We start from the raw sequence: 22,415 nt of genomic DNA, 5'->3' as shown, positions 1-22,415 counted from the left end.
CCTCAGTGGGGTCAGAAGGTGCTGGTGCCCATCTCCAGCTAACGTTCCGGGTGAGAGGCAGGGTCACCCTGGACAGGTCACCAGTCTGCCGCAGGGCAACACGGAGACAAACAACCACGCGCACACACACACACACACACACACACACACACACACACACACACACACACACACACACACACACACACACTCACACTCACACCTAGGGACAATTTGGAGAGGCAAATCAACCTGACAGTCATGTTTTTGGACTGTGGGAGGAAACCGGAGAACCCGGAGAGAACCCACCATGCACAGGGAGAACATGCAAACTCCATGTAGAAAGACCGGGAATCGAACCCAGAACCTTCTTTCTGCAAGGCAACAGCTCTACCAAGTGGCGCTGTTCCGTATAAAGGACATATGAACATATTTCCTTCATATTCCACTTTTTGTACCTTGTTTTGAATATATTTATGCTTTTATTTTGCTTCTTTTCTACATATGTTTCAATGTTGTTCTATTTATTTTTTATTCATATCTCATATAAATCAGATCTTGTGTGTTTTTTATCGTACTTTATTAATCATCCTTTTTGCTTTTATCTGAGTGATTATCAGTTGCAGTGTTTTTATAGCCGTTTTCCACACCGATAATAGATACTGTAAATCATTGAGGAGTATAGAATATGCTGCATATTCTATACTCCTGTATTATATACAGATCCAAAATATAGATATTTTTCCAAGAATTGCAGTACATATTACATTGTTTGATCTCATATAGTTTATATAAAATTTCCAGCAGGTTTTGTGCTTCAAGCTTACACAAAAAGTGAAACTTTATTCACTCTGTTTATTTTTATGTATGGTTTCCACATTAAATTGAGCCGTTTTTCTTTGTTTTACTCAGGTTTAGTGAACTTATTTCTGTTAAACCACAGTTCTGGTTTGTGTCTTCAGTCCTAATGGATTGTTGAATTACTGATCACATCAACATTTAGACTATTTTCTTCAATAATTTAATTTCTGTATGATGATATTTTGTTGCTGAGCTAATAAAAAATTAAACTTTTCTTTTTTCTTTGTTTTCAGTGTTTTTCAAACTTTTCTCTCAGTTGGATCTTTAAGATAAAGTTAAATAAAGTTTATTATATTTAAAGATAAACAGGAAGTAGAAACATAGAATCTGATAAAAGATGCTAAATTAATGCATAAAAATCCATTAAAACAACAAATGTTTCTAAACTATTTCATGTGAAGATCACTGAGTGAAGCATCAGGATGAAGCTGCTGATCAACTGATCAGATCAATATCTAATAATCAGAAATAAACACATTTCATTAAAGGAAACATTTTAAATCTGTGTTTTCACATCAGAACTGAATAAAGACAGAAATGAGGAGAAAAACTAACTGACTGCTGAGCAGCTTTTAGTCAGAGCTTAGAGCGCCACCATGTGGACAAAGAGAAACATTTCAGATGTGAAGCAGCGGCTCTGCTTTTTCCTCCAGATTTAAGTCACTAAGTGATTTAAATCTCATTTATTTCTTTGATCAAATAAACGTTTAGAACATCTAAACTCTGAAAAAAGATTAATTAGATGACAGTTTTGATCAAATCTGCTGAGAAAATGCATAAATTTAAGTAATTTGACATATAAAAGTTAAAATATCTTCATTCTACATTCAACATGGAGTCCTGACAACATCTTTCTATAAAAACTGATTTATTTACAACATTTTAACACCTTAAACACAAAAAATTAAGCAGATAAAATGATACCAGTAACAAAACTTTAGAGTTTTTATAAAAGGTCAACTACATCCACCCTGAGGCCAGACCAGAGAGACATTGGTTGCCATTGACAACAGGACACAGCGGAGGAGGAGTGATGCTCTGGGCCTGGTTTGCTGCGTTCACATCAACCAGGAACTGATCTGGTTACCAAAGTGATGAAGAATGAAATGTGAGGTCATCTCAGCTCAAACATTTAAACATTTAGTAAATCCAGATCTAGTTAAATTATTCATCTCCTTCATTAAAGTTTTCCTTCTCAGTTTTTCTCCTCCTTCTCTGACTTTATTAGCCTGTGAAAGCAGAGCGATGTTTCTGAGTTTAGCTTTATTATCTGGTTTCCATGCCGACCTCTGGGTCTGAAGGACTGTGAGGTTCAGCCTCTGCTGGTCTGAGAGCGTCTGCAGCATCAGGACCATCAGAGAAACTCCTGATCTGAAGGCTTCAGGATGCTGAGCTGATCAGAGATCAGCAGCTGAGCTTCAGGATGTTTCAGGAGGCTGAGAGCAGCAGCTGCTGCTTCCTGACCACAGGATCCAGAAACCAATGAGGAGACGACGGAGTCATGATGAGACATTAGAGAGAAACAAGCAACCAGAGAGATTCATTCAGGGAGAACAAGATGGAGACACAGCTGGTGGAAAAACAAACAGGTTTTAAGAAAAGTTCAGTTTCTGATCATTGATAAAAATACAAAACTACAGAGAAATCATGTCATCATAAATTAAACTCATAAGAAGATTTGAGTTGAAACACTGAGAAAACTTTGGACATGCTGAAGAATTAAAGGTTCTGAAATGAAACCTCAACATTTACATTCATAAACTTGATGGTGAAAATATATGTTAAAAAACACCTTTAATGTTTCATGTTCATCTTTAAAATGTATTAAAAGTATAAAAATCATCACTTGAAAAATAGTGAAATATTGACCTTTGTAACTTTATAACAACTAAAGGCTTCATGGTGTTTTGTTGTGTTTTTTTCTTCATCCATCCATTTTCTAACACCTTTGTCCCTCATGGGGTCAGGAGGTGCTGCTGCCTCTCCAGCTAATGATTCAGGCGAGAGGCAGAGTCACCTGGACAGGTCACCAGCCTGTCTGTGACAGCCGACCCTACTGCCACACAGACCTGAATGGTAACTGTTTGTTTTGTTCATCCTTAATATTAATTTAGACATTAATTAGTGAATAGTTTAGATTTTTATTTTTGAACATTTTCATTAGTTTGACTTTTTAGTTAACTATTTGAAGTGCACACATTTAGTTAACTTTATTTGTCAGTTCTTTATATTTTTGTTAAAAGCAACAAATTAATTTATTTGTTTTGAGTTACCAGTTTCCTTTTTTAGCTGCTGCTGGAGGGTCACAGAAGAGCTCCAGCTAATTGACATCCATATATGGCTGGCAAACCTCCTCAGTGGGCCGTTCCATTTGTTTGCCAGGGGACGGGGAAATTTGGTTTTCTTTAATTTAATTTGACCAGTTCTTTAATGTCTCTTCTATTTGGTAGTTTCAGTCCAATGTTTGTTTAATTTAAAGATTTGGTGTTGTATTGATTAGTATTTGTTTAAGTTTTTGTATGTTTAATTACCCCTTGTGTGTCAGCTGTGGTCTGATCAGCCACTATTTAAGCTCCCCTCATGTCTTGTTTGTTAGGTCAGTTTTGTGCTTGAGTTCTTTGGGTTACTACCAGAGTTGGTATTTGTTATGTTGACCTCAGTTTTTGGGTCCAGTTCTTCATTGTTTAATTATTTTTGAACTTTTTTGTAATAAATTAAGATTATTTTTGGATTCCATTCAGCGTCTCTCTGGCTGGTTTATGCAAGAACCATCACACTGTCGCAGGGCTTTTTTCTTCATAACATGTTTATACAAATGTTTATCTAAATGTGACGATAATAAATTAAGACACTTTATCAGTAACAATCAGCTGATTCATTATTTAGACACAATAACTGATCAATGATTCTGACTGAGTTCAGAAAGTTTTTAGAAATTATTTAAAAAAGGAAACTGAAAGAATAACAATAAACTGATCATTATTATTATTATTATTATTATTATTATTATTATTATTATTATTATTATTATTATTATATATTAATTAATTAGAATCTAACATTTTACTCATCAGAACATTAAATCTAACCAGATGTTTCTGTGGCGGCAAAATTATCATCAACCAAACTTAAGTGAACAAAACTTTTATCTGCATTATATTTTGCACCTACACTTGTTGAATGATTCCTTTTGTTTTTCTTTCTTTTCTTCCCGAACCACAAAATAAATTTTATAGTTAGAGCCACAAAAGCTGCTGCTGCTGCTGCTACTGCTGCTGTGACTGTCAGAGCGATGATGATGATGATCATTGCTCCTCTCTCTGGTTCTGGAGTAAAAGTTGGTCTCCGAGTTTTGATCTGATCAGCAGCTAATGGAGAGAAACCAGAAATATGTATTAATGTTTATTGGAAACTGAGATCCAGGAGGATTCATGATGAAGATGAAGATGTTGGTTCATCAACACAGATCTTAAGAATTTAACTATTAAACAAAAATGTATTAATAATATTTCTTCTCACCAGTAACGTTGAGTCGACATCTTCCAGAGTTGAATCCATAATCTGTCATCACGTCACACAGATACAGACCAGAGTCTTCAGTCCTCAGTCTGGACACATGGAGTCTGATTCGTCCTTCTCTGAGGACGTCTTTGTCAATCTGGACTCGTCCTGAAAACTGATCATCCTGAGATGCTGGAATCTCAACACCTTTATGCATGTGATAGATAACAAAGACTCCATGATCCGTGTTCGCTTCACAGTAGATGAACAGTTCCCTGTAGGATCCCTGAGTCCTGGAGGTGAAGGTCCACTCCAGAGTGATGTTCTGGTTCTCCTCGGCCTCATAGCTGCTCTGGGTCACATTCACTACAAATGTTGCTGCTGAGGAGACAGAGAGGGAAAGAGAGGAGCAGACACACTGAGAACTGGAACATGGGAGTCTTTCAGCTCCATCTAGAGAGCTTTCTGTCACAAAGACAAGATGGAGACTGACCACAGAGACATGAGCTGAGGATGAGGAGCAGCAGGGAGATCATCTTCATCCTGAGAGAGAGAGGAAGAGGAGGAGGAGAGGCAGCAGGACATCAGGAACAACATCACTAACAGTATGAGGAACAACTGGACTCCTGTTGTACATAAGGTAAATGCATTCTTATATAAGTACAACCTTATTTACAGCATAAGGTTGTAAATTAAGTAAAAAAAAACATCAGTCAGTAAAATCTGGAAATAGTTGGAGTTTATTCTAAGATTCATTTAAATTTCTCACATATTTTTCACTTTTCAAATAAAACGCAACATCAGTTTGTTCAAAAGGTTTAATAAATTATTTACAAATAAACAATAATTCATCTTTTAAATAGTAGTAATGCAGATGAACCACAAGGGAAATAAAGTAGAAATCATCTTTCTGATCCTGCATAAATCTCCTCAGTCGACCAGCTGGAGTCTTTAGGAGGCAGAAATGTTTCTACTTTTACACGTCGCATCATTTCACATGATTCTTTTAGAACCTATAAAGTCTTAATCTCACTCTCACTGGTTAATGGCTGCTTTTCATATAAAGGAGAGTTTAAGCCAGTTTCCAGTATTTCTGATCTCTTCATAATCTGATCAAATTTCTCCATAACTTCTATTAATCTCTGACTTTTAAAACTGGTTCTAATGTCTGATTTATTCAGGTACCAGTTCCTGCCTGGTCTCTCAGTTGTGACTCTAGTTAAATTAACAAAATGTGATGATGAGACTTTGAGCAACTTTTGTCTGATAAAAAATATTTATTCAAGTCACACAAGCTCAACAACAGACTATAAGAACAATGTGGAACTTTACTTTAACTCATCAGTTGTAAAAGCTGTTATTAAGAAGAAGGATTCAAATGACAGAAAACATCCCATAATAGACAGCAGAATGAGCAAATGGACGAAATGGTTGATGAGAAAAATGGTCACAATGTCCACAAGAAAGTGTCACATTGAGACTTATTGATAATATTCGAATATTAATACTTTATGCTAAGTTGTTCTAAATTCAATAAATATATTTCTGGATGATAAACATTTTTTTTTTTTACCGTTGTAACAGGGTTGACGTAATCAGACAAAATTATAACTTTTATCGTCTCAAAAACCGAAAGTCACTAATGTTGGTTTTAACGGCACAAACGGAGCAACAACCTCAGGATATTTGTTGGATTTGTTGGGTGTCAGTTATTCACTTCACTCTCTGAGACACAAACGGTGAAATCGCACAACAAACTACAACAAACTGACTCACCTCATCTGATGGATTAGTGGATAAAACGCTTGTTAAGCCATGAGTTCTGTTGGTTAATAAGCAGCACAGGATAAAAGACCGATATAAATACTGGGAGGTGACGGAATAATCACTTCTGCGTCTGAGGCCGAGAAAAACAAGCTTGGACAAACTGGGCGCCTTCTCTTCATCTCCATTGGCTCCTCTTCCTCTCTATCAGCTCCTCTTCCTCTCCATTGGCTCCTCTTCCTCTCCACTGGCTCCTCTTCCTCTCCATTGGCTCCTCTTCCTCTCCACTGGCTCCTCTTCCTCTCCACTGGCTCCTCTTCCTCTCCATTGGCTCGTCTTCCTCTCCATTGGCTCGTCTTCCTCTCCATTGGCTCCTCTTCCTCTCCATTGGCTCGTCTTCCTCTCCACTGGCTCCTCTTCCTCTCCACTGGCTCCTCTTCCTCTCCACTGGCTCCTCTTCCTCTCCATTGGCTCGTCTTCCTCTCCATTGGCTCGTCTTCCTCTCCATTGGCTCCTCTTCCTCTCCATTGGCTCCTCTTCCTCTCCATTGGCTCCTCTTCCTCTCCATTGGCTCCTCTTCCTCTCCATTGGCTCGTCTTCCTCTCCATTGGCTCGTCTTCCTCTCCACTGGCTCCTCTTCCTCTCCACTGGCTCCTCTTCCTCTCCATCAGCTCCTCTTCCTCTCCACTGGCTCCTCTTCCTCTCCATCAGCTCCTCTTCCTCTCCATTGGCTCCTCTTCCTCTCCATCAGCTCCGGTTTTATGGGCGGGCATATTTTGTTAGACGCAGTTGTTCACATTGTTTTCCTTACGGACATTACAATTTTGTAAAGCACATGACTCACCGAAAATAGAAAAGTAATGATGCACAAGGGAAATATTTGATTCTCTTGGGATTAATAGAAATTAGTTTTTATTCAAGAGCGTTAATTACTTATTAATTTCCATTTCTTAACTTATAGGGATCGACTGAGATTCAGGATTCACACAGTCCCATTAGCAACTGATTTTCTCATAATCATGTGAATTTTGAAATCTGTAATATGATATTATATGTTATCTGTGCCATTGTGGCTCTTGTCTGTTCATAATACATAAAAATGTTCCTACAATGAGAAATTTATTCCTCATATCAGCAACGTTCATGCAGCTGTAGTGACTGTGTGTGACCACATGGTGGCGCTCTAAGCTCATTGACCTGCTGGTCAGTCAGACTGTAACCGACCTTTGACCTCCATCACTGCTCTCAGATCAGTTGCTGCTTCACTTCTCCTTTTCAGGATTTTTAACATTTCAGATGATCTTCGGATGAAACATTTGATTGATTTTCTTTATTTAACAAGCTGGATTTATTTTATATGATTACGTGTAAAAGTGTTTTACAAAGCAATTTTACCCTCGTGCCATAAGGCAAAAAAAAAAAAAACTTTAACGAAAAAGACTTAGACTATATTCTTATTCAGTAAACCTCAACAGCAACAAGACACCAGCATTATACTATTACAGATTTTAGGTCTTTAAACTGGAGATAATCTGCAGTGAAGGCTAGAAAAAGGTCAGACAAGCAGATCCTGTTCAGACATTTCACTTTGTGTTCATATGAAGAATCTTGCTGATGTCCAGAATAAGAACATATAAGACATGCAGGAGTCTTCAACATTGTTTTAAAACCCAGAGCGTGTATATATTAAGAGGAATATGAAATCAGAGAAAGGAAAAGGAAAAACAGTCGAGTCCAGAAAGGACCATCGGTGGTTCCCTGATGAGCTGAGCATCAGAGATTTTGGGGAGTTTCAGGTTTCATTACTGTTTAAACTTTACCTTTAATAATATAAAGTTACCTAATTTTCAAAGTGCAATCAGTAATACTTTTATAACAAATTTATATCTGTAATGATTTATTGGTTAATGCCAAGTTGTTATAACAAAGACATTTTGAATAATGTCAACTCTGTATTAAAAGTGTCATAATTTACCAAATGATTGTGCACTGGCTGTTTGTGCATGAAGGCGGTTAACAGCAAGAGGCTGTTTGAAGTGATTGATTTTGATTGTTAATTTGATTCCTATCAAGTTAACAAGTTAACATCCCTCTTGCACAAAGAAAGCCCATGACAGGAACTACTGCAGTGTACGCAGAGCATTACAAGAACAAATGACAGTGTTCTGTCAGGTCAGCATACGCTGTCAGATCGTCATACGCTTAGCACGAACTCACGGCTATATCTATCAGACACGTCATTACCACGTGATTTTATTTAATCAGCAACATAGAATCATGACGTAGATCGTCATTCACTTTGTTATTAACAGTTGTATGGCATCCTGACTTAGCGGTTTAGCAGGTTAATGAGTTTTGCAGTGTTGTAGTTGACGGCAGCTGCAGCCAGACCCTGTTTTAAATACACTTTGAAACCATGACAACGCATGTATAAAAAATAGTATTAAAAAAATATCTGCGAAGCAGCGAGACTGTGAAAGGTGAACCGCGTTATAGCAAGGGATCACTGTATATAGATATTTTAACCAGCTACGTGGAGCCAGACTTGTGTCATCAGCACCTTTATTCAGATGGTAATTTGCAAAGCAAAATATTATGCTTAGTGACTTTTTGCAATGGGCAATTTTAAGTGTCAATGCAGTACTTAATTAATTAAGAATTATTTTTATATTTCTGAATGTAAATTCTGTACAGTATTGGCTTTATTCATCTGTAGAGTATTTTGTAGTTCAGTACAAAATTGTGTATATGTGCAAAATATTTGGATCAATAATGGATTAGTCTGATCCTGGTCCTTGGCCTTATTAATTACTCTTGTTGCTCTGTTTTGAAGTTTGATAAGTAACTGTCGTGTTGTTTTGTAATTAATTTCCCAAACCTCTGGAGTCACTTAAATAAGGTAAAACTAAAGAACAGTACCTGTCAGGGTCAGGTCAGGCTGTTAATCTGTGAATAAAAAGGTGTTTTGTATTGAAACGATGACAGACTCACTTCATGAACTGTGAACTGAAACAGTAAAGCTCTGACTGATCATCTCCACCTTTCCATAGATAAACAAACATTCTTGTTAAAAAGAAAAAAGGCCAACAGCCGTTCAGATAAAAATAAGGGTAATGCAAATTCTAAGTATGATTTTCAAATAAAGTTCAGGTTAATGACTCATTTTCACTAGTCTTTTGTCTCATTAATGTCAGCAGATGTTGGCATGATGTGGTCTTGAGATTCTGTTTCAAACTGAGCTTATACACCTCTAGAAAAACGTACGTTTCTCTGATTTTACTCATTATAAGTGTATGTTTGAGGACAATGAACATTGTTCTTTCATTCTATGAATTACTGACAACATGTCTCTTAATTTCGTTTGTGAATGTATGTAAATAAGCAGTTAGATTTAAAAAAAACTGGACAGACAAATATCTTCTCAAGGGTCTTAGCCCTGCTGGGGCCTCAGCACCCCTAAAGATCAGATCCTAGAATCGCCCCTGGCTGTGATATTTCTGATATGCGTTTCCAGTTACAGACGGTCAATGAATCCAACCAAAGGCTGTTGGCTGCTTTCAGTACACAGGAGAATTCAGCTCCTCCTGCTCGCTTTGCTTTGTCAGCTCCTCCTATTGCAACTCATTCCACAGATTCTCACGGAGGAGAGGGGAAACTCCCAGCTTCAGGCCGAGTCCAGCTTTAAGCCCTGCAACAGGGGAGGGAGAATGTAATGAATGTTCGGCAACAGGAAGAGGAGGAGCTGGTAAAATGAGCAGAAGTTTGATCACTTGACCGCCTCAAACTGGAAGGGTGTAAAAGAAATAGCATAGAAGAAATAAGTTGTCAGTCTGTTGGTTTAGAGTTTAGTAGCAACGTTATGCAGAGACCTGGACACATCAGTTGACAAAGCAACAAAATGCTGAGGCTGATAAAGAAGAAAACTAACAGAGTAAGTTTATTATATGTGGATCTGTTTGTCGATAACTTAGAGTTAGTGGGAAAAAACACTTTACTTATTGTGAATTTGTGAATAAGTATAAAACGCAACAGTTAAATCCTAAAATTTTATTTTCCAGGTCATATATCTGTAATAATAACTTTTAATCTTCTGTAACTTGTTTTCTTTCTTAATCGTTCTAGTAGTTGAATGTTTTGTGTTTCCTGTTAGACACTTTTGTCCATCATGTCTCATAGCTCTAGATTTGTCACCATTCTGTTCCACATGGTTTCACAAGGATGAAGGAGTGAAGTGATGCTGGATTCAGAGCAGACTCAGTTCACTCCTTCACCCAGGATTCACCAGAGACAATCCTAGAGAGAAGCGTCTTACCTGAAGAGAAGAACTGGATCGTTGCTCAGTGGGTCAAAGTTCTGCTTTCAGATGAAAGTAAAGTTTATATTTCATTCAGAAATGAAGGATCCAGAGTTTGGAGGAAGAAAGAAGAGAATCAGAAACCATGTTGATTAAAGTCCAGAGTGAAATAAAATTAACAGACATTTCAGAAACCTGATATATCTGTTTAGGACATTTATGTTTTTATTGATCTTATACAATTTTCTAATTTTCTGTAAACACTAATCATCAAAATTAGAAGAAGGCTCAAAGAATACCATCTAAATATTGTATTTAGATCTAACAGATCCAAAAATATTTCAAAATAAAAGGTTCAGAAGCTGCAGAGAATGAAAACATGTCCTGTTGTCTTACTGCTGCACAGTTTTATTGCCACAAGGTGGCAGTAATGATCTGTTTCTAAATAAACTTAATTTTGTAGCAGAAGTCAAGATGCTCCTCATATTGTTCCTGATGTCCTGCTGCCTCTCCTCCTCCTCTCTCTCAGGATGAAGATGATCTCCCTGCTGCTCCTCATCCTCAGCTCATGTCTCTGTGGTCAGTCTCCATCTTGTCTTTGTGACAGAAAGCTCTCTAGATGGAGCTGAAAGACTCCCATGTTCCAGTTCTCAGTGTGTCTGCTCCTCTCTTTCCCTCTCTGTCTCCTCAGCAGCAACATTTGTAGTGAATGTGACCCAGAGCAGCTATGAGGCCGAGGAGAACCACAGCATCACTCTGGAGTGGACCTTCACCTCCAGGACTCAGGGAAACTGGAAGAATCTGTTCATCTACTGTGAAGCGAACACGGATCATGGAGTCTTTGTTCTCTACCACCTGCATAAAGGTGTTGAGATTCCAGAGTCTCAGGATGAACAGTTTTCAGGACGAGTCCAGATTGACAAAGACGTCCTCAGAGAAGGACGAATCAGACTCCATGTGTCCAGACTGAGGACTGAAGACTCTGGTCTGTATGTCTGTGACGTGATGACTGATTATGGATTCAAATCCGGAAGATGTCGACTCAAAGTTTCTGGTGAGAAGAAATAATTTTATCTTCTTGTTCAAATCCTGATTCCTGTGTTGAAGAACCAACATCTTCATCTTCATCATGAATCCTGCTGGATCTCAGTTATCAATAAATATTAATAAATATTTCTGGTTTCTCTCCAGCAGCTGCTGATCAGATCCAAACTCAGAGAACAGAGAGACGAGGAAGGAACATCATCATCATCTTCATCAGTGTGGGGTTGACAGCAGCAGCTCTGATTGCTCTTTTTTGTAGTTTTGTAGTCTACCAGTTTAGTTTAGTGATGATGAAGAGACGAGAAATTTCAGACGCCTCTTTAGTAGAAACCCTTTGATCGAAAGATACAGAATGTTGATCTGTAGCATCAACACAACAAACTCTGACTTATTTGGTCGATTATCTTCACCAGCTGAAGGATTATAAAACTGATACGTTACATAAATGCTCCGTATTATATGTCATATAATTTAAGATTCTAATTCATTTCAAGTTCAGTGTTTCAGGTTTTATCTGATTTTCATCCCTCTGGTCATGAACCAACAGCTGATCTCAGCTACTTTCCATCTCTGCTTCTGATTCTGACCCGTCCAGCTGCAGCTGGTTCTGACCTGCTTGCTGCTGGAAACAGACGTTCTGGACTCAACCAGAACCTGGAACCAGAACCCTGATCTGAGCTGCTTTCAGCTGCAGCAGCTGATGAACCAGTGAAGCTCTGAATCTGCTCCACTGGTTCTGGTTCTGATGGTTCTGCTGAAATAAATCCAGATTTCTTCCCTCATGTTGTCAGAACCCGATTCACTGCAGAAGCTTTTAGCATCAACATGAGCTGCAGCTGTTTGGACTCAGCAGAACCAGTCCAGCTGCTGGATCTGACCTCAGACCAGTTCTACCATCAAGGTGGAGCCACCTGGTGGTGGAGTTAGGAACTGTGAGCTGATAGAGCTGAAGGTCTGAGAGACGAACTGACTGGATCAGTTCAGATTCATTTGTTCTGGTTTTATTCTTTGTCCATCATTAAGACTCACTGTTAAGTTAATTAAATTTATTTAATACCCTAAATTGGTTTGTTTTGTTGTTTATATAACATGTTGGACAAAAACAAAAAGGTAAAACCCACATTAAGGCTAAATGAGTTTATTTATGGAAAGTGATGAAGAGGAGCTGCTGCTTCAGAAATGTTAAATATCTGATGACCGATCAGCTGATCAGTTATTTTATGGAATTTTTGCTGCTTTATAAAACTTCTGTTAATTAAAATCATTAATTCTGCTGTTTGTTTCATATATTAGCATCAACACACAAACTTTATAAATATCAGTTTTTATAATCCAACAGACTATCAGCTCACATCATGACCACCTGTATTTCAAGATTAAAACACTAATTACTCATTTATTAATATTTCTGTCATTTTCTCCTATGTGAGAAAAATATCAGCAAATATTAAAATATTTTTTACTTCTTAATCTCTTTTAAAAAGTCTTTTCAACATTAGAAACTAAAATATTTTTCAGCTGCTCTGAGATTTCTACAACCTGTATGTAGAAATTTACCTTTAAAACTCCACAAGTTCACACAGACAGATGTTTACAATCAGTTTATTGATTTATAGACATTAAAGTTACAAAAAAACATGAAGGAAATATTTTCAGTTTGGGAATGTTTCTTTGAATTTACCATAAAGATCAGAAATCTAAATGTTAGAGATTTTTTGTATTATCATTTTTATTATTACTTTAGGTTATTATTCAGTCCAATGTTAATCAGTAGTGAATTGCTGAGCTAAAACATTTTGATTGCTGTTTTGAAAAACAGTCCTGCAGGTGAAGGTCCACTCCAGAGTGATGCTGTGGTTCTCCTCGGCCTCATAGCTGCTCTGGGTCACATTCACTACAAATGTTGCTGCTGAGGAGACAGAGAGGGAAAGAGAGGAGCAGACACACTGAGAACTGGAACATGGGAGTCTTTCAGCTCCATCTAGAGAGCTTTCTGTCACAAAGACAAGATGGAGACTGACCACAGAGACATGAGCTGAGGATGAGGAGCAGCAGGGAGATCATCTTCATCCTGAGAGAGGAAGAGGAGGAGGAGAGGCAGCAGAGCATCAGGAACATCTGGACTCAAAAATTCAGACCGACTTCATTTAGATCATTCCCGTCTCATGGCATTCAATTCAATTAGACTCATTGAGTTAAAGAATAAAAATCAGTAGCTGTTCTAATTTTACATACATTACAGGATTTTATCAATCACAGCATAAATCATCTCACTCCTCATAAAACACTAAAAATGAAACATTTTTCTTTTTCACCAATGTTGAGATGATGTCAATCTCTTTGCTTCAGGTCTTTTGTAATGAGAGGGAGAACAAACTGTTATCTCCGTTGGGACTCAGCCGTAAGGGAACTAAATATGCCAAGAAAATAAAATTTTATTTGAATAGCACATGTCAGCAACAAGGCATTCCAAAGTGCTTCACATCATAAAAACACAACGTGATGCAACATAGTGAACTGAAACATTAAGTCAAGTGTCATCGTTAATCTACTATGATCAGATCCAAAAGCAGCTCTAATCAGATGGGCTTTTAGTCTAGATTTAGAGGCTCTGTGTTTCAGCAGTTTTTCAGTTTTCTGGAAGTTTGTTCCAGATTTGTGGTGCATTTAATAGAAGCTGAATGCTGAATCAGTACATTTCCAACTTCTGTCATGTTAGCCTCACTGTTCATCAGTCAGCCACCAAACACCGTCTTCCTACACATAGTTTGCATTTATAATTTCTTTATTGCTGATATAAAAGGACATGAAAAATTAGACTTCCTAAAACATGACATTGCTCAGGTATTTATCCATTTATCCGCTTATGATGCCTGACATGAGCTTCCATGTTGTAGAGAGACAGGTTATTGGCCGATAGTTGGATGTTCCGGGAGGTTGCTGTGGTCCTCTCGTAGAGAGGTTAGCCACTGTGCATTGTTGTTGTGGGATGCCTCCCTTTCCCATATGCCTTTCCAGTATTGCCTTTCTCTCTCTCAGGTCAGTTGCTGCCTCGTTCAGCTCAGATGGTTCGTTCATTACTGGGGCTACATACCAAGTCTCTGGGCGGGGAGTTGTAGTTGACTCCCTTCTGACCTGGCATCCTGGCTCCTTCCCTTTGCCGTAGCACTTGTGTCGTACCTCGTCAATCTCAAGTTGTGACAGCAGTTGCCGTTTGCGGATGTTGGAACACTGAGCTACTAGTTGCTTGGCAGTTAGTGTTGACTGGGGATGTCTGAGCCGGCATGTCATGCTTATTTGTGTCTCTCATGGTATGAGGTAGACTATGTAGTTCCAAGAACCCACACTGACAGCTCAATGTCACCGTTGTAGCTTTTTGCCCCAGCCCCCAGCCTGGCCTCCCGGGTTCGAGGTCTATTTAATATATATATATATATATATATATATATATATTATTATTATTATTATTTTTTTTTTTTAACTTAAAAATCTTGGAGAAAAAGCAAAAATATTAACACCTTATAATTTAACTTTATCTTTCACAAACACATTTAACTCCAAAATCTGAAACTTGCAAGAGTTCTTTGATTTAAAGAGTAAAAGTTAGTTGACTCAACTAAATGCAGCTCAAATGTTTTACAGTCTAAAAAGCCCCTGTTCTACCTGTTGATTTTAGTTTTTTGATTGGTATATTTCTGGCTTCTTACTGGTCTCAAACCAGCCTCTTTGTCAGGATTGGTTGTAGCTGTTCCTCAGATGTTGTAGGAAGGATCTCCTGCTGATAGACTGAGAACAAAAAGAAGTGGACCAGTTCACTTTGACCTCTGACCTTTCTGCTCCGTTTCTCTGTAGGTCATAAAAACATCTCAGCTGTTCCTGGACAGACCGTCTCTCTGCCATGCCGACTCCCCAACAACAAACCTGCTGTGGTTGTGAAGTGGACCCGACCGGACCTGGAACCAGAATATGTCCTCCTGTTCAGAGACCAGCAGCCGGACCCAGAGAACCAGCATCCATCTTTTAGGAAGCGGGTGGAGCTGCAGGACAGACGGATGGAGGACGGAGACGTGTCTTTGCTTCTGAGCAACGTGACGACCAACGACACGGGAACATACGAGTGTCGAGGTTTCCAGAGAGAAGCAACCGGCAGGAAGAGACGCACGTTGACCTCTGACCCCATCGGGGTCGTCTTCCTGGATGTGGCGCCTCCTACTGGTGAGTTTTCATGGTTTCTATGTTCCAGTGAAAGAAGGAAGCTGCATAAAGTGGTTTAATGTTCAATCAGTGAATCTTCTTAAAGGTAAAATGTCTCCAGAGTCTCTGTGGCTAATCTAGGGGGAATATCCCTTTAAGGCCAGATGTGGTTCTGGTTCTGCAGTGAACCTGTCAGCCCAGATGTTTGTGTTTGTAAAGCTGCTGCAGAAAGCAGCTGGTCTGAGAGCAGCAGGTGAAGAGAAATGGATTCTGACCTTCAGCTCTGATTCTGTTTGACAGAAAACAAGGAGGGAAGAAAAGAAGATGGAGGCAGAAACAAACATGTTGGACTGATTGTTGGAGCCGCCATGATGGTTTTAGTGGTTACTGGTTTGGTTCTTTATCTTTATTTAAGGAAGCAGATCCAGATCAGATCAGATCCAAACTCTCAGCTTAGAACTTTCTAGAACCTCCAGTGGATCCAACATGGATCTGCAGCCGTTATGAAACGTTGATGCTTCAGATTATTGATTATTGTTACAGAAACATTTCATCTGTTTTCCTTCAGTTATTTCTATGCTTTTATTTTGTTGCTGCAACTTTTCTGCTTGTTTTATTTATTTTATTTTTTTTACACAGACTAGCTTTGATCTGATCTGTAATTTATATCCTAATTAATGAGATAAATTAAAACCTAATTTAAACCAAAAGTTTCTCTCCAGCACCAAGAATTGATTCTATATTTTTATCTTTCTGAAAATGAGCAAAATGACAAATAAAAATCAATTGTTGATCTTTATGTTTTCAGTGTTATGAGATTTATTTCTAACTTTGATTTTCATCTAAAGTTACATCAGTAAACAGTAACAGATTCATAAATTTGAATTCAAATTTATAAATCTGTTACATTATGATCAGTTAATGCAGAAATAATTTATTTACAAATTATGTGCTGAGTGTTGAGTCGACTGAATGACATCATCAACAACCTGTTAGTAAATAATTAACTCAACCTGAAGATCACTGAGTGAAGCATCAGGATGAAGCTGCTGATCAACTGATCAGATCAATATTTAATAATCAGAAATAAACACATTTCATTAAAGGAAACTTTTCTAAATCTGTGTTTTCACATCAGAACTGAATAAAGACAGAAATGAGGAGAAAAACTAACTTTGACTGCTGAGCAGCTTTTAGTCAGAGCTTAGAGCGCCACCATGTGGACAAAACGATCTTCTAAGTTGTGATTTTCACATTTCAGGTTCAGATGCAGAGTTTAAAAACTGACTTTGTTCCTTTGAGCAAATTAAATTTGAAACAATTAAACTGAACTGGAAAAGGTCAGATTCTGTTTACTGGTTCTGACATGTTCTACCATTTATTTCTGATTAAACAATAAAAGTGTTTATGTGCAGATTATTGTTGTCCAAACTGTGGCTCAGGTTCAGTTTATGGCCTTGAAATGATTTTGTTTGGCTCTTTTTTAAAGGATGGTTTAAATCTGCTGCAGTAACTTGAATATTAGATTATTTTACAGATTTTCACTGAAAACTAGAATAACATAAAATTATCTGACAAAAGGTGAAACTCTGAACTGGATTAATTAACTTCAGAGTTTTGATCAATTTTTCTTAAAATAACAACCTAAAAATTGAAATAAATTTATAAGTGAAGTTTCTTCTTTTAATGATTACATTTTAAAAAAAGGTCAGAAAATATCGGAACCAAAAAACATAAAACGTTTCAGTTTGTTGTTTTATTTACAGTGTTAAGGCATTTATTAAAATTATCTATACATCTATTGCAACATCTATTATGATACAAAATGAGAATAAAAAACTAAAAAAAAACAAGCAGCAGATTTCAGTGGAAGTTTTAAACATAACTTAAATCATCTTTAAAATTAAACCTGACAGAAATATTTATACATTATTCCTTTAACCAACAATAAACTTTTAATAAATAAAGTTTCATGTTTTTATTCCATTTTTAGCCTTTTATATCAGTTTTCAGAGTCCAGCTCTTGTTTCTCTCAGAAACTCAACATCTGATTGTAAACAGATTTCCTTTTAAGTTTGGATTTTAAAATATATAACACTAATATAAAAAAGAAATAATTTTAATGAGAACAAAAAGTCCCAGTGAAACATAAACTCCGATTCTTCCTCGACTGTCTGGTTGTAGATTCTCAGTTGGAGGTTGAAGCTGATCAGCAGCTGCTGGAGAGAAAAGGAGAAACTTCAGTTTAGACCTGGAATCAGATGAACGTCAGCAGAGAAACAGAAGCAGGACAACAGAGTTTACCAGAAACGTTGAGTCGACATGTTGCAGAGTTGAATCCATCTTCAGTTTTCACGTCACACAGATACAGACCAGAGTCTTCAGTCCTCAGTCTGGACACATGGAGTCTGATTCGTCCTTCTCTGAGGACGTCTTTGTCACTCTGGACTCGTCCTGAAAACTGTTGATGCTGAAACTCTGGAATCTCAACACCTTCATGGACCTGATAGAGGAATAATTCTTTACGAGGAGCCAACAAGCAGCAGTAGATGAACAGTTCCCTGTAGGATCCCTGAGTCCTGGAGGTGAAGGTCCACTCCAGAGTGATGCTGTGGTTCTCCTCTGCCTCATAGCTGCTCTGGGTCACATTCACTACAAATGTTGCTGCTGAGGAGACAGAGAGGGAAAGAGAGGAGCAGACACACTGAGAACTGGAACATGGGAGTCTTTCAGCTCCATCTAGAGAGCTTTCTGTCACAAAGACAAGATGGAGACTGACCACAGAGACATGAGCTGAGGATGAGGAGCAGCAGGGAGATCATCTTCCTCCTGTGAGAGGAAGAGGAGGAGGAGAGGCAGCAGGACATCAGGAACATCTGGACTCATGTTTAGTTTATTCAGAAACAGATCATTACTGCCACCTTCTGGTATTAAACCAGAATAGCAGCAGTAAAACTCCAGGTTATGTTTTTATTCTCTGCAGCTTCAGATTTTTATAAAAACAGCATCAGAATAAAATCAGTGTGTTTTCATTCATGAACAGGTTCAGTGTTCACAGGTTTTCCTTCCTACTAGAAGCTGAACTTTAGATTCTGAATCAGAACAAGAACTTTATTTATGTAAAGTTGTTTTAACTTCATCAGTTTTTAACCTGCAGGTTCTTTTTCTCTCTCATGGTTCAGAATCCATCCAGAATATTTCTGTCTTGTTTTTAATATCTGCTATAAAATAATTGTTTCTGGTTCTGAATCAGGTTCTCTAGACGTGTTGGAAAAACTTTACTGGACCTAAATTCAGTCAATATGTCTCTAAACACTGGAGTCCAGATTTTCAACAGGTTAAAATGTGTTAACATCACCAGACTGTTAAATGTTTTCACAGAGTTTCTCCACATTTTAAACAGTAGAAAGTGTCAGATTAGAAAGTAAACACCAATAAAACACAGCAGATTAACTCACCTGACCTGAACCATCAGATCTGCTGCTCATGTATCAGGTTGAGCTTCACATTGTTCAGGTTTCTTTAAACAACTTTGTGTTAAATCAGATCAAATTAGTGAATTTGGTTTCATTGGTTTCATCCTCATGTTTTCCACCAGCCTGTTGTCTCACAACTGTCCAGCTAACAAGGTGAGTTTCCCCTGATGGTCTTCAGACGGAGCGCCGCCTCTCTGACCGTCAGAGTCCAGATCTTATCAGGAGAACAGCTCAGCTTATCTCTGCAGATATGAGCTTCTAAAGAGCCGCTTCATTGTAAACACAGGCGGCTCTATAGAAGCTCAGATGTAGAGATGGAGGCGGATTAAATCTAAAGAGATCAGAAGAGATTTAATCTGGATAAGTGAAGAAAACCAACAGTTTCCTTCAGACTGAACTTTTCCATCAACAGAGTTGATCTGTTGATCCTCTGATCTCATGAACTTTGTTACAACTAAACAGTTTGATCTCAATTCTCCATTTAAATGAAATGATTCACTTTATATTGATTAACTCTCATCTATAAATCAGCCATATATGTGATGGGCTTTGACTCTCTGGTGTCACAACCAGGAGATCCACATGGACAGAAATGACACTGTCAGAAATTCTCGCTTCTTCTTTTGTAGTAACAGTAAAACCAAACTGTAATGTCAGCAATTCTGACCCTCTGTCACTTCCCTCAGATCTTCGACAAGCTGAGTTTTGTCCATAAATTTCCCAGCATGCTTCTGACTTTCTGCATTTTAACAATGAAAACATTTTGACCTTCTCAGAGTTTCTCTGAATAGATTCAGTGCAGAAATAAATAAAAAATCATTCAGTTGATAGAAAATAAGAGCAGAATAATCATCAGATTCACATCATTTTCATTCTGAGCTGTTTTTTTCTCTTCACTACAAAAACATTTAGATCCTAAAACCTAGAAACTGTTGATCTGTTTGTTGTATTTCTATGATGAAAACTGTCCAGATCCTTTCAGAGTAAATCTTTTATTTTCTTCACATTCAGAACATCCCAGTTTAACACAGAGGAACTGAACTGGTGGAACTGGGAGGATTAATTAAACTAAAATGAACAAACAGAGTTTAAAGAACAAAGTGAGGAAAAAATCTGACTGGATGTTATAATGAACTTTATTCCTGCTTCAACATAAAGAAATAAAAGTATTAACCTCTCTGGTTGTGATGACAGAGATCAAGTTACTCACATATATGGATGATTTAACTCTGGTTGTCACTGATAATAGATCTATAGATCTATAGATCTATTATCTTGTGAACGGTTCACTTTTGATTCAGAGATGAGAATTAATCAACATAAAAGTTAATCATTTATTTTAACTGGAAAAATCAGAGGAAACTGATTTGCTGTTTCAATCAAACAATAAAGATCTTTGAACATCAAACATGTGAAGATAAATAATCTGAACTGAAAGTGAAACTTCCTGGTTGGAGACTAAAAGCTGATATCCTGAACTTTGAACTCCTTCAGTTCAATGAAGCAGAAAAACTTTTATTTCTCTGAAGATCAACAGAAAAAAAACTGTTAAATGAAACAACAACTAGATCAAACATCTGGTTTATAGCAGCTGATCTACTGATTCTAGTTCTATAAACCTCTGGAATAGATTTTATTAAACTGAAGTGAATCAAACTGATTCTAATCAGAATCAGATTCAGTTTTCAATGATCAGAGAATTTATAATAATGAGATAAAATTCAGGTTTCACATCAAAATGTTAAAAACTGATAAACACAACATGTTTGGAGACAAGAGGAAGCTGGTGGTGAGTTTAGGTCACGTTGGTTATTTATGAAACTGAGAGCAAAAACAGGAACATGAACATGTTGTTGGTTATTCCTTCACTTTGCTCCATATATCAGACGCTAACAGAACGGCTCTACAAACTCTGAGAAACAATGAAAACAACCAGACATGTAAGTTTGAATTAGTTTGGTTTATATTTGTTGTAAATTTGACAGCTAAATAAGACAATAATGTAAATAGAAAATGTTAGTGTATCTGATCAATACATCAGTGATTATTTTTCTTCCTGTTTCATTCTTGCATTGTAAAACTTTTGAAGAGCTGGAATGAAAAATTATGTCAGATTTGATTTAATCCAGAAATCTCTTAATTTTTAAGATGTTTGGACTTAAAGTCTCAACAGATCAAATAAATATGTTTTATTTTATTGTTTTTAAAATAAGGATGATGTGTTTAAAGATACTTTATTAAACACATCGATGTCTAATTGTCCAAAATTTAAAAAACACATTTCATTTGATTTTAAATTAAACTAAAGTCAAACTTGGATTTTATTATTTTAATGTTGTATCTTTTAATAGATTTTATATATTTCAGTGTCTTTGAATGTCAACAAAGGCGTCTAAAAATAAAATGTTTTACAATCATTACTTTTATTAAACACTGATTTTAGACAAAATAATTTTTCTTCTTAATCCAACTGGATAATAAAACACATGAAGGTTTTTTATTCTGTGTTTATGTCACAGTTTTACTAGAAGTGATGAGTGGCTGATCTGACTTCTGCTTTCTGTAATCAGATGTTTTCAGATCCTCATGGATAAAAACTAATTTTTCTCAGATTGTCGTCCAACAACAGTTTCATGTAAAAGTTTTGTTGTTCTGATAGAATAAAAGTCATAAACCTGTTTTTCCCACAGGGTTCAAATGTCAGATTTACATCTGAAAGTAAAGATTAATCAGCTCTAATCATGTTCTGCCTCATTTTGTTATAAAGGTAGAAACACTAAGAGTCCACACATATATGAGTATTTTAGATGTTAATTAAATTTTTAATGCTGAATCTAAACTGCTTGTTATAAATTGACAGACATGCTGCAGATCAAATGTAAATTCTTGACATGAGCTGTAGTTCCTCTAGATGTCCAGAAGGAGGAGCCATTTCTGTGCTTTAGTATTTTTTTCTATTCTCATCCAGTTTCTATCAGCAGGAAATGTTGGTGACAAGCAGCTGATATTCAGACTGAAATCATTCAGTAAATTGGATCCCAGAAAGAAACACTTTAAGTGTTTTTTCAATGCAAGAAAGATGTTGAATTGTTAGTGATGTTGTTCCTGATGTCCTGCTGCCTCTCCTCCTCCTCTTCCTCTCTCTCTCAGGATGAAGATGATCTCCCTGCTGCTCCTCATCCTCAGCTCATGTCTCTGTGGTCAGTCTCCATCTTGTCTTTGTGACAGAAAGCTCTCTAGATGGAGCTGAAAGACTCCCATGTTCCAGTTCTCAGTGTGTCTGCTCCTCTCTTTCCCTCTCT

General features: G+C 37.2%; 3 protein-coding genes across 11 annotated transcripts in view; 2 read left to right on the top strand and 1 right to left on the bottom strand.

Moving 5' to 3' along the window:
• Window positions 1-1,691: 1,691 nt before the first annotated feature.
• On the bottom strand, window positions 1,692-7,921 carry LOC103460541 (uncharacterized). Of its 3 annotated transcripts, none has more exons than XM_081599046.1 (4): window positions 6,118-7,134; window positions 4,835-4,884; window positions 4,360-4,719; window positions 1,692-4,208 (listed from the first exon to the last, which is right to left on the bottom strand). In XM_081599046.1, the coding sequence occupies exons 1-4, from the start codon at window positions 6,120-6,122 to the stop codon at window positions 3,925-3,927; spliced, it is 699 nt and encodes a 232-aa protein (XP_081455172.1). In that variant the 5' UTR covers window positions 6,123-7,134; the 3' UTR covers window positions 1,692-3,924. The 3 variants fall into 3 exon arrangements, 2 of the variants coding, with proteins under 2 accessions (XP_081455172.1, XP_017158864.2); XM_017303375.2 differs by having other exon boundaries at window positions 4,360-4,722; window positions 6,118-7,102; XR_014084532.1 differs by lacking the exon at window positions 4,835-4,884 and having other exon boundaries at window positions 4,360-4,722; window positions 6,118-7,921.
• A 1,275-nt stretch (window positions 7,922-9,196) lies between these two features.
• Window positions 9,197-12,716, top strand: LOC145548525 (uncharacterized). Of its 5 annotated transcripts, none has more exons than XM_081599049.1 (5): window positions 9,201-10,036; window positions 10,323-10,445; window positions 10,929-10,978; window positions 11,091-11,453; window positions 11,591-12,716. In XM_081599049.1, exons 3-5 carry the CDS (start codon window positions 10,930-10,932, stop codon window positions 11,779-11,781), a joined length of 603 nt encoding a protein of 200 aa, XP_081455175.1. In that variant the 5' UTR covers window positions 9,201-10,036; window positions 10,323-10,445; window position 10,929; the 3' UTR covers window positions 11,782-12,716. The 5 variants fall into 5 exon arrangements, with proteins under 5 accessions (XP_081455177.1, XP_081455175.1, XP_081455174.1 ...); XM_081599048.1 differs by having other exon boundaries at window positions 10,282-10,445; XM_081599051.1 differs by lacking the exon at window positions 10,323-10,445 and having other exon boundaries at window positions 9,197-10,036; window positions 11,094-11,453.
• An 8,178-nt stretch (window positions 12,717-20,894) lies between these two features.
• Window positions 20,895-22,415, top strand: part of LOC145548524 (uncharacterized) — a 76,695-nt gene continuing 75,174 nt past the window's right edge. Inside the window, exons 1-2 of one of the 3 annotated variants that reach the window (XM_081599044.1) lie at window positions 20,895-21,053; window positions 22,264-22,313. In XM_081599044.1, coding sequence (XP_081455170.1) covers window positions 21,052-21,053; window positions 22,264-22,313 — 52 coding nt within the window. In that variant the 5' untranslated portion in view covers window positions 20,895-21,051. Of the gene's footprint in view, window positions 21,054-21,828; window positions 22,314-22,415 lie in introns of those variants that run through there. The other 2 variants (XR_014084528.1, XR_014084527.1) reach the window with 2 other exon arrangements.

This window comes from Poecilia reticulata, chromosome 18 (assembly GCF_904066995.2).
Source record: "Poecilia reticulata chromosome 18, P_reticulata-male-v2, whole genome shotgun sequence".
NCBI classification, from domain to species: Eukaryota; Metazoa; Chordata; class Actinopteri; order Cyprinodontiformes; family Poeciliidae; genus Poecilia; species Poecilia reticulata.
Note: the sequence above shows the minus strand (reverse complement) of the source record. Positions and strands in the feature narration are given on the sequence as shown.

Excerpts from the sequence above, each read along its gene's own strand:
- LOC103460541 (XM_017303375.2), bottom strand. Across the intron at positions 4,723-4,834 it reads CCTCAGCTCATGTCTCTGTG|CAGCAACATTTGTAGTGAAT; the intron begins GTCAGTCTCCAT and ends CTGTCTCCTCAG. Across the intron at positions 4,209-4,359 it reads ATGTCGACTCAACGTTACTG|CTGCTGATCAGATCAAAACT; the intron begins GTGAGAAGAAAT and ends TCTCTCCATTAG.
- LOC145548525 (XM_081599049.1), top strand. The coding sequence starts at position 10,930 with ATGAAGATGATCTCCCTGCTGCTCCTCATCCTCAGCTCATGTCTCTGT. Across the intron at positions 10,979-11,090 it reads CCTCAGCTCATGTCTCTGTG|CAGCAACATTTGTAGTGAAT; the intron begins GTCAGTCTCCAT and ends CTGTCTCCTCAG. Across the intron at positions 11,454-11,590 it reads ATGTCGACTCAAAGTTTCTG|CAGCTGCTGATCAGATCCAA; the intron begins GTGAGAAGAAAT and ends GTTTCTCTCCAG.